General features: G+C 37.6%; 1 protein-coding gene across 9 annotated transcripts in view; it reads left to right on the plus strand.

Annotated features, from left to right (window-relative positions):
- The window catches only part of LRRC28 (leucine rich repeat containing 28), a 130,575-nt gene that overhangs the window by 29,622 nt on the left and 88,752 nt on the right, over positions 1-12,201 (plus strand). For 8 of the 9 annotated variants that reach the window (XM_073996813.1, XM_005560593.4, XM_005560591.4 and 5 more), the window contains 2 exons: positions 6,920-6,957; positions 7,480-7,617. Coding sequence is in view for 5 of the 9 variants with exons in the window: in XM_005560593.4 (XP_005560650.1) it covers positions 6,920-6,957; positions 7,480-7,617 (176 nt within the window). In the remaining 4 variants the exon portion in view is untranslated. Of the gene's footprint in view, positions 1-6,919; positions 6,958-7,479; positions 7,618-12,201 lie in introns of those variants that run through there. The other variant, XM_073996815.1, reaches the window with a different exon arrangement.

Consider the following 12,201-nt stretch of genomic DNA (forward strand, 5'->3'; position numbering starts at 1 on the left):
TCCTTTCCCCACCCACCCCCCAAAGTCTTACAGTTTTTTTATTGTACATTTGTCACCTATATTTAAAAATTTTTTTTCTGAGATTAGAATTCTTAGTGACCGTTTTATTTTCCTATCAGCCCTTTCATGATATTCATTATTCCCTGGTGTGCATAGTTTCTGAAGAAACATCTACAGTTGTTACATTTGTTTCTTTGTGTGTAATGTGTCTTTTTCTCCCTTGGGCTACTTTGAAGGGTTTTAAGGGATTTGATTTAGATGTATCTTGTTGTGGTTTTCTTCTTTCTTACCTTTGAGGTTCATGGGGCATCTTGGGGTTGTGTCTTCACAGTTTTTATCAAATTTGGAAAATTTTGACATTGTTTCTTCAGAGACTTATTTATATACCCTGTTCCTGGCCCCTGCTTGTGGAACTCTTACATGTTTGTTAGACTGTTTAATACTGTCCTGTAGTCACAAAGACTCTTCATTTCCTTTTCAAACTTTTATTCCCTATGTGCTTCAGTTTGGACAAATTGTATATTCTAGTTAAGAGTCAGTAATATTTTCTTCTTCAGTGTCTAATGTGCTATACTAATCCCACTCAGTGAAGTTTTCTCTTTGGTTATTGTTTTTTTTTTTTTTTTTTTTTTTTTTTTTTTTTTTTTTTTAAGAGACAGGGTCTTACTCTGTCACCCAGGCTGGAGTGCAGTGACTCTATCCTAGCTCATTGCAGCCTTGAACTCCTGGGCTCAAGGGATCCTCCCATCTCAGCCTCCCAAGTAGCTAGAAATACAGGCATGCACCACCATGCCCAGCTACCTTTTAAATTTTTTCATAGACATGGGGTCTTGCTGTGTTGCCCAGGCTGGCTTTCTGTTTGTGTTTTTGAGACAAGGTCTTACATTGTCACCCAGGAGTCACATTGGAGTGTAGTGATGCAATCGTGGCTCACTGTAACTTCAAACTCCTGGTCTCAAGTGATCCTCCTGCCTCAGCCACCCAAAGCTCTGGGATTATAGGAGTGTCACTGTGCCCAGCCTGTTATTGTATTTATGATATCTGGAAGTTCTATTTATGCTTCTTTATATCTTACATTTCTTACAATGTTCATATTTTCATTTAAATAGTTGAATATAGTTGTTATAGCTATTTTAATGTCCTGTTTGCTAATTCTATCATCTGTGTCATACTGGTTTTATTTGTAGTGACTGGTTTTTCTCCTGGTTATGGGTCATATTTTCCTGGTTCTTGGAATGTCTAATACTTTTTGATTGGATGATGGACCTTATAAAGTTTGCATTTTTGAGAGTCTAAATTTTATTGTCTCCTTTTTTCTGGCATGTAGCTATTTGCAGTTTATTTTGATCCTTTTATGTCTTATTTTTATACTTTGTTAGGACAGGTGGGTAGGTTAGCCTTATTACTGAAGCATGAGCTTTCCAGAGTCTTTCTTGAATACCTCAAATGATCAACAAGGATTTGGCACACTTGCTCAGAACTTGAATGTCTCTCAACCCTGTGTGAGCTTTTCAGACTGTTCAGCTGATTGATTTTCAGCTGCTTTTTGCCCGGAGTTCCTTGTATTTTTCTTCTATTATTTTTTGAGATGGGGGTCTCATTATATTGCTCAGGCTGGTCTTGAATTTTTGTCCTCAAGTGATCCTCCTGCTTCAGCCTCCCAAGTAGCTAGGGTTACAGGTATGACCCACTGTACCCTGCTAGAGTTTCTCTTCTGTGTGTTTGTGCTAGAATTCAGCTATGAGTGAGGCCAAGGGATTCCTTATGTAAATTTTTTTGTTTGCTTGTTTTTTGTAGTAGCGGCTCTCTCTTCTTCAGAACTTTACCCCACAACTTCCAGTTGCCTCAGGTTCCTGAACTCTAATATGTGTCCCCTGAACTCTGATATGTGTCTCCATAACTCAGTGAGACTTCTGTACTTTGTTTGGGCTCTCCTTCCTGTTCTACAGTCCAGAATTTGCCTCTAGGAAGAAAGCTAGGGAGATTGTATGGCTTACTTCCTTTCTCGTAGGGAATGTAGTCCTAGTTGCCTTTGTTAATATCTGAAAATAATTGTTTCATGTAAGGTCATGCACAGCATAATGATGTTTTGGTCAACGACAGGCCACATATGTAATGGTGGTCCCATAAGATTATAATACTGTGTTTTTACTGTACCTTTTCTATACTTCTATACTGTACCTTTTCTATGTTTACATATGTTTAGATATACAAATACATTGTGTATCAGTTGTCTGATGGTGTTACAGTTGTCTGCAGTATTCAGTACAATAACATACTGTCCAGATTTGTAGCCTAAGAGCAACTACACCTTACAACCTAGGCGTGTGGTAGGCTCTACCATCTAGGTTTGTGTAAGAACACCCTATGGGCTGGGCATGGTGGTTCACGCCTGTAATCCCAGTACTTTGGTAGGCCGAGGTGGGCAGATCATGAGGTCAGGAGATCAAGACCATCCTGGCTAACAAGGTGAAAACCCGTCTCTGCTAAAAATACAAAAAGTTAGCCAGGCGTGGTGGTGGCAGGCGCCTGTAGTCCCAACTACTCGGGAGGCTGAGGCAGGAGAATGGCGTGAACCTGGGAGGTGGAGCTTGCAGTGAGCCGAGATTGCACCACTGCACTCCAGCCTGTGTGACAGACCGAGACTCCATCTCAAATAAAATAAAATAAAATAAAATAAAACAAGAACACCTATGATGTTTGCACAACAAGGAAATCACCTAATAACACATTTCTTAGAACATATCCCAGTCATTAAGTGGCATGTGACTGTATTTCATCCGGTTTTCTTGTTTATAACAGTTGGGTAAATCCCGTTTACTCCATTGCTGTGATTCATCCTGACTGAAAGTAGGAGTCCTGTGTCTTTAATTAAATTTCATTTATTTATTTATTTATTTATTTTTGAGATGGAGTTTTGCTCTTGTTGCCCAGGCTGGAGTACAGTGGCACAATCTCAGCTCACTGGAACCTCCGCCTCCTGGGTTCAAGAGATTCTCCTGCCTCAGCCTCCCGAGTAGCTGGGAGTACAGGCATGTGCCACCACGCCCAGCTAATTTTTGTAGCTTTAGTAGAGACGAGTTTCTCCATGTTGGTCAGGCTGCTCTCGCACTCCCGACCTCAGGTGATCCACCTGCTTTGGCCTCCCAAAGTGCTGGGATTACAGGTGTGAGCCATTGCACCCAACCTAAAAAAATTTTTTTTAATAACTTTTTTATTTTGGAACAATTTTATATTTATAGAAAAGTTATAAACATAGTACAGAGCATTCTGGTATACCCCTTACCCAGTTTGTCCTGTTGTTAACATCTTAGAATTCCATGGTACAGGCCGGGCGCGGTGGCTCACGCCTGTAATCCTAGCACTTTGGGAGGCCGAGGTGGGCGGATCACGAGGTCAGGAGCTTGAGACCAGCCTGACTAACATGCTGAAACCCCATCTCTACTAAAAATACAAAAGACATTAGCCAAGTGTGGTGGCAAGCACCTGTAATCCCAGCTACTCAGGAGGCTGAGGCAGGAGAATCACTTGAACCGGGGAGGCGGAGGTTGCAATGAGCAGAGATCGAGCCATGGCATTCTAACTGGGGTGACAGAGGGAGACTCCATCTCAAAAAAAAAAAAAAAAAAAAAAAGAATTCCATGGTTCATTTGTCAAAACAAAGAAGCTGACTTTGGAATATTCCTATTAAGTAAACATCTACATTTAACGTTGTTTAAAAAAACTGCCAAGCCATTTTCCAAAGTGTGTATACCCCAAAGTGGCATTCCCACCAACAATGAATGAGAGTTCCTGCATTATTTGAGTAGAAGAGGAACATAATAAGGACATTGAAACATCAACATTTCAACTACTCTGAAATTACCAAAATTAAGTAAAAGGTAGTGACTTAAATTTGAAAGTCCTAAGCCTATGACTACAAATGACTCATAATAACTATAATAACAACAATAACAAGAGCATTCATTTAAATCCTTCTGGGAGTCAAGCGCTATTCTAAGAGCTTTACATATATTAATTCATTTAGTCCCTGCAACATCATAGATTAGGAGAGAGAGCAGTTCAGTAATTTCTCCATAGTCACATGGCTATTAAGGTGCAGGCAGTGTGGCTTCAGAGCCCGCTGTCTGATCCACTTTACCAGTAATGGTTCTTAATTGGTTGTACATCAGGATTATTGGAGTTAAGATGGTGTTTCACTTGCTACAGGATGGTTTCGGACACCAGTAAGACCCCTGGTGATTCTAACATACAGTTAGGATTGGCAACACTCTGTATTATTTTTTTAAAGATACATTTATTCAGCGTCATGATCACACTACTACATTTAGCAATCAACAGCATGAGTGCAAAAAAAATCTACATTAAAACCCTTTGTTGGAATGCTTTACACTTTCCACAGAACAGAAACTAAAATAGCCTGTTATACAATTATTCACAAATACAGTCCTCAAGTTTTTTGCCCATATACATGAGTATTTGTCTAAAACATGTCTTCTTTATAGCATCTAGGCCCTGCCACCACTGTGCTTGGCTGAGTTCACAAAACTGTTGTAACCTGTAGCTTCCCTGTCACTTCTCTGGCTCTCCTCTCACACTAAGCTTTGTTTCCTGACAGTAATTAAAATCTTCTGACATTGCCATAGCTACTGCTGCTACTGGAACTGGCATAGCCACTTTGGTTTCATGGTTTGGTCAAGTATTGGCCTCTACCACCATAGGAGCCAGAGCTTCTGCCACCATTGTCCTCCCTTCATGGGTTCAAAATGTGAAGACTGACTGTTGTAATTGTCAGAATCATTCTTTCACCACTTCCAGAATTGCTTCCATCATTATCAAATCCATTGTAGCCATCCTCACTGCCACCATATCCACCATCACCATGGCTGCCACCAACCCCACCATGACTGCTGAAATTTCTTCCACGACCAAAGTTGTCATTCCCATCAAAACCACTTCCACGACCACCATCAAAATTTCCAGAACCGCCTGCTCCACAGTGGCATAGTGACAAACCCAAAGCCCCGGCGCGCTTGGTGTTGGGATCTCTCATGACCACACAGTCCATGAGCATTCCCCATTGCTCAGAATGGCTCCTCAGGCTCTCATTGGTTGTTTCAAAGCTCACACCTCCAATGAAGAGCTCCAATGAAGAGCTTCCATAGCTGTTCAGGCTCTTTAGGAGACTGACTTAGACATAATGGCAGGGGGAGGAGAGACTTTAATGATGCTTCTTCAGCAGCATCCACAGGCAGCCACTGTGTACTATTTCATACAGCATCTTCATTATATGTAGATAATATTTTAAAGTCTGTTTGAAAAATTCTAATCATAATAATGGGTACTTTAGTTCATATTTTGATTTGGACATTTTAATGTCTTTTTATAGGTAGAGCTTGAATTGAGGCAAGTATTTTGTTTAAAAAAATTTTTTTAATCAGTTCTCTATTTTGATTTGGGTATTCCTTCCTAAAATTAATGTTTAAAGATTATTGATTTTAAAATGTGTAATCAGGCCGGGCGCGGTGGCTCAAGCCTGTAATCCCAGCACTTTGGGAGGCCGAGACGGGCGGATCACGAGGTCAGGAGATCGAGACCATCCTGGCTAACACGGTGAAACCCCGTCTCTACTAAAAAAATACAAAAAGCTAGCCGGGCGAGGTGGCGGGTGCCTGTAGTCCCAGCTACTCGGGAGGCTGAGGCAGGAGAATGGTGTAAACCCGGGAGGCGGAGCTTGCAGTGAGCCGAGATCCGGCCACTGCACTCCAGCCTGGGCGACAGAGCAAGACTCCGTCTCAAAAAAAAAAAAAAAAAAAAAAAAAAAATAAAATGTGTAATCATTTCATATACAGAAAGCAAGGACTGAAGTATATCATAGAGTAAATGGTGGGCTTATTTAAATTGTGTTATACCCAGCAGGTTAATTAACCTTCTACAAAATTGATTTAATTCAATATAAAATAATCTTCATAAAAGTGCTTTCTGTCTTATTTTGTGTTTATTGACATTTTAATATTCAATATTAGACTTTAAGAATGCAGAAGAAAACTTTTAAATTCTATTTAAAAGTACTTTATAAGATTTATTTTTAAAGTACAATAAATAAAACCATAGGTTTGAAAGTAAAGTTTACTAAAATCTAGTTCTGTTGTCTCTAAATCAATGATATAAATTTATTTTCTTAAATTATTGCTGTGTGATCTCCAGCATTCACTTGTTTTGCTCTGAATAGTTGGTTACTGATTGCAGGAAGTCTCCACCAGAGTGTGCTCAAGACACTGTAGTGGGAAAAGTGTTACTTAGGCTTGCCTAGACTTTCTAGCCTCTGTGAAAAAGAAAATTTTTTAAGAGAAACATTTGATTTCTTGTTACAAAATTTCTTTTGCCATGAAATAAATTCTGTACATTGACAGTTGAGTAGTTCTACAGACACTGTAAATGAAGAGTATTTAATCTCTCCGTTGTTGGTTCTCAGTATGCATGCTAGCTAGAAGTATCTTTATTTTGTGAAGTTATTTTTTAGAAATGAAAAGTTCATCTTCCTTTACACAATAGGTGTTGATTTTTTTCTCACAATAAGTATATTTTTTAAAGCCTGAATAAAATGAACTGGAAAAACTAGTAATTTGTGTTATGAAGTTAAAAAAAAACATATAGTTTATCTATTATGTATGCTTTTATTTTAAAATAACTAAATCAGTAAATAGATTTAATATTTGCAATTCTAGTACAAAAGATTATTCTCGAAGTATTATTAGTTAGCTGTGCTAACCATTATTGTATGTCGATGCATTAGAGTAGGGTGTGAAAGTTGTGGCCTATTTATATTTGATAAATTTCTAAGTGAGCATTTTATAAACTGATTATCTGACAAAAGTACTTAATGACAATAGCTATTTTTTTTCTTTTTCCTTCCTAGATACCTGCACTCAAATAACATAGTTGTGGTTCCGGAAGGTATGTTTACTTAAAATTTTTAGTTAGAAGATAATATAATTTAAGCTTTGCTTTATAAATAGAACAAGTTTTAATTTTAAGACACCTTTAATTTTTTAGCTTCAAAACTTTTTTTCTTCTAGTAAGTCCAGTTAAGAACTATAATTAAATAAATAAGTCTAAAATGGTTATAATAGTTAGGTAAACTATTATTAGATAAATTCCTATTAGGTAGATAATAAGTTCTAAATTTAATAAATCTAGTTAAGAATTCTGGTCAGATAAAAAAGGCCCTGTGTATCATTTCTTGAATTATTTTAGTTTTAATGTTTTTATTTGTGCTGTATTTTAAGTTATATTTTATCTTGAGCTGGAAGTATTTATCACTTTCTTCAACTTAGTTTGATCCGTGTTTTTACTGTTTTGTGAGCAACTGAGACAAGGATATTAAGTAGTAAAATATTTTAACTTGGAATACTTGCATTACAGATTTGATGTAATACTTGAATCAAATTCATTTTGGTTCTCCTTTTCTCTTTGAAGCCATTGGGTCTCTTGTAAAACTCCAATGTCTGGATCTTAGTGACAATGCCTTAGAAATTGTTTGCCCAGAAATTGGTCGTCTGAGAGCTTTACGTCATCTTCGATTAGCTAATAACCAACTGCAATTCCTACCTCCAGGTAATCATAGTCTATAGCACACAATAGTTTCTTGTCTAGTATAAATCTATATTTCTTCATATTTCTCACTGTATGTCTAGGCAATGGGCTGTAGATGTATTTGTAAGTATTTGTCCATTTGTTTGAAGATGAAACTTTAAGGAATGTGGGCGAAATATTACTAAGAGTCTTTTTTGTGATGCAAATGTAAAAAGGTAGCATTTATATTTTAGATATAGCTACAATTACTACAATTGTGCATTGCAACCAATATCCCTTTGAATTACTGCTCTGGCAAAATATTTGTACAAAGAGCTACTTCAATTCTGAATTTCACATAAGAGAATTTAGGTGAGCTTTGCATGATATAATCATTTTACTATCCAAAAGTCAAATACCTGCAGTGTTTTCTCTTATTCTCCAGTGAGGTAACTAATGTACATTAACTTTTTTTTTTTTTTTGAGACGGAGTCTCGCTGTGTCGTCAGGCTGGAGTGCAGTGGCACAATCTCAACTCACTGCAATCTCTGCCTCCCAGGTTCAAGCGATTCTCCTGCCTCAGCCTCCCGAGTAGCTGGGACTATAGGCGCGTGGCCCCACGCCCGGCTAATTTTTGAATTTTTAGTAGAGACAGGGTTTCACCATGTTGGCCAGGCTGGTCTCAAACTCCTGACCTCAAGTGATCCACCTGCCTCGGCCTCCCAAACTGCTGGGATTACAGGTGTGAGCCACCACGCCTGACCTAATGTATGTTAACTTTGATTTTAAAAGGAGTCATGCTAAAATTTAGTAGAACAATTTACATTTGAGACTTAGGATTGTCTATTCTGCCTGCTGAACATGTAAGTAAATTATGAATGTACCTTATAGATAGGCAGTACTAAAATCTTGCATTTTATTGACAGCCACCATTAAACCCTTTGATTTCTTAGGAGGAGCATCCAGAGACCTTGCTTTGTGAATCCACATATTTGCAAATCCCACTCTCATATATGATTTCATGTATTAAAAAACATGATAATTAAAAAATAAAAAACTTACGCTTCAGGCATTATATGAAAGTTACTGTGTATTCAAGAATGAGCAGAGAAAGATACAGATGTTAATTTGTCTGAGATTATTTTTACTCTTTTGAGTAAAACCAACTCGAGAATACCAACCAGCCTTTTAGTGTATCTAGGTGAAATATGTGACTCAAACAAAACTACAAATTACTACCTGTCATAGAACTTCAGGGTAACATGAGAATGTTAAAAATTATGCATGTTAAACCCACGAATGAAAAAGTCTATGATATTTCTTTGTTTTTTCAAGTACAGAAATGTCTAAATTAAAACATACTAACGGATTAATTTTTAGACTTTATGTTCTGGCCTTAATATATAGATTCAATACTGTATATAAAAATGGCACCAGTCAGGCTGGGCACAGTGGATCACACCTGTAATCCCAGCACTTTGGGAGGCCAAGGTGGGTGGATCACCTGAGGTCAGGAGTTCGAGACCAACCTGGCTAGCATGGTGAAACCCCATCTCTACTAAAAATACAAAAATTAGCCGGGTGTGGTGGTGTTGTGCCTTTAGTTTCAGCTACTTGGGAGGCTGAGGCAGGAGAATTGCTTGAACCTGGCAGGCAGAGGTTGCAGTGAACCGAGATCACACCACTGCACTCCAGCTTGGGTGACAGAGTGAGACTCCACCTCAAAAAAAAAAAAAAAAAAAAAAAAATTGGCACCAGTCAGCGGTGACTGTGTTTTAAAAAATATTATTTTACCCTCATATAATGAATGTCTTATTTTTTCTAACTATAGTTAATATAAAAATTTTTGACACAATACAGGAATATGGTCTTTCCTTTATTATATATACATCAGGCCAATGGTGTTTCATCATTCTAGCTTTCATCAAGTTTGTACATTCAGATACCTAGAAAATGAGATACTCTTTTGAGGATTGCCTAGAAAATGTATCAGTAAAGATATTACTTTACATTTTTCTAACATTTTCATATATGAAACTTATATAAGATATACAACCAAAATGCATAAATATAATGCTGTATTTATGAACTCTTTTTTTTTACATACATTTAAAGAATATACAAAAAATACAATTCTGCCAGACATGGTGGTTCACATCTGTAATCCTACCACTTTGGGAAGCTGAGGCAAGAGGATCGATTGAAGCCAGGAGTTCGAGACCAGCCAGGGCAACATAGTGAGGCTTTGTCTCTACTAAAATCCAACAATAATAATAATAAAAAAATTAGCCGTGCATGGTGACACACACCTTAGTCCTAGCTACTTGGGAGGCTGAGGTGGGAGAATCTCTTGAGCCCAGGATATCAAGGCTGCAGTGAACTCTGATTGCAGTATTGCACTCCAGCCTGGACAACGGAGTGAGACTCTGTCCCCAACCCCCCACAAAAAACAATTCTGTGATAAACCATTGTTCTGGGTGTTGTATTATTCTGTCTTTTCCTGTAATATAAAAACATGATGTAGTAGAATATGGTCATTTCCTTCCATTATATATCTTAGAGGTTAAGGATGTACTTCTAATATCATTGACTGCTTCTTAATAACCAGTGAAGGCTATATGTTTTGTGACTACTTTCATATAATTTATTTATATCTCTCCTGTTACTCAAGAAATTTGAGGCATATACTTGTGATTTTATTTTCCTGGGTTTGTTTCTATTTGTGTTTGCTTTTGCTTGTTTTGAGTAAAATTATATACATTAACAGTTATACATTTTGGATAGGAACTTTTGATTGAGCCATGTATACAGACTTTATTCTTTCTTGCCACCATGAGTAGCAATGGACTAAGTTTTACCAATTATTTGATTCACTTTATACATCTCATGAGGTGATTTCAGATGTTATGATTTAAGTATGTAAGGAGCTAAGCATACATCCCCGAAATGCTTTATTATGTTTGGAGACATACTATGGGAGGGTATTCTAAATGTGGGAAAGAAATGTGAGGGACTGTGATCTTGTCCCTATTTGACCACAGTAGGCACCAGTTGATATCTGCTTAATAAGCCCCTTCTCCATAGTCCATAGTCCATGCCAAGACTTGTCACATGTTACATTCTCTTAAAAGACTTAACATTTTACCATGTTTCTTTGTTGTCATTGAAAAGCCTTTGAATATAATTTTATAGTTTTATATCCAATATTTAAAATTTGCCAATTAGTTCTCAAAGTGGTTATGCCATTTTACACTGTTCTCTCAGCAATGTATGAGAGGTGCAGTTACTCCACATTCTTGCCAACATTTGGTGTTGTCTATTTGTTTGTTTAGCCATCATAATGGGTGTGAAGTAGTATTGCATTTTTAAAAAATTCTATTTAATTTGCATATCTCTCTTGACTAATGTTATTTAGCACTTTCTCATGTATTTATGGGCTATTCCAAATCTTTTTGAATTATAGGAGATATCTCCCTGCTTTAAAGACCAGCTGCCAGCAGGTTCAGTTGCTGAGGAATTCTCTTTGCTCTCCAGTTTGGCTTCTGGCTTTCTGTGACTTGAGAGCTCTTTGAATCCTGCTGCTCCATCCTTGGCCTGTAAAGGTTGACTGTCATCGCCCTGTACTCTGTGACGGTGGGTCTTGCCTCTGAGAAGTTTCTCTTGGCTTTTCTGTTACCACCTATCCTCCAGGTTTTCCCTTGCTGGAAGCCTAGAGTACATTGAGGAGATTATCTCAGTTCTTGCTCTCTTTCCTTGCCCTCATTTTTGGTGAAGGTTGTTGGGACAGAGTGGTTTGTGTGTTTGTGTTGAGCAGGGGGATTTATTAATAGTACAGTCTTTCTATACCTATGGATCCTCTGGGTTCTACACGGGTATGTCCACATAGAGCTTTCAAAGTTAGACTGTTTTCTCTTTAACCATTGTCTGTGGCAGATTTCTTTTCCCACCTCTATTTCAGTCAGGGATGATAGCAGCCAGGGATCTCTTCTCTTTGAAAATGTGCTTCTCACTCTTTGGAGCTGATTTAGATTTCCCCATGTCCTCAGTCTCTGATGGGTTTTTATTCAGCTTGTTTTAGTTGTTAGGGTGAGAGTGATGATCTCTTTGGAGTTTCTATTTTCAAATTGGAATTAAGTCCTCCTTCTTCCCAACTGACTTCCACAATTTGTTTTTGGTTCCTCTTTGCTTCCTTTCTATTTTTGGATTACTTGAGTATGTTTTAGTGTTCCATTTTATTTCCTCCATTGACTTTTCTCTAGGCTTCACAATATGCTCCCTTAACTTATTACATTTAGAATATTGTACCATTTCATATAAATTATATACATTCATTTATTATTGTGCATATTTTACAACAGTATACTTCCTTTTACCCTCCTTCTTTTGTACTACTATGTCATTTCAATATATGTTATAAACTCCTTAAGATAATATTATTTTTGCAAGTCAGTTGTCTTTAAAATACTAACACTGGGCACGGTGGCTCACACCTGTAATCCCAGCACTTTGGGAGGCCAAGGTGGGTGGATCACCTGAGGTTGGGAGTTTGAGACCAGCCTGACTAACATGGAGAAATTCCATTTCTACTAAAAATACAAAATTAACCAGGCATGGTGGCACATGCCT

Source organism: Macaca fascicularis, chromosome 7, assembly GCF_037993035.2.
Source record: "Macaca fascicularis isolate 582-1 chromosome 7, T2T-MFA8v1.1".
In the NCBI taxonomy this organism is placed as follows: Eukaryota; Metazoa; Chordata; class Mammalia; order Primates; family Cercopithecidae; genus Macaca; species Macaca fascicularis.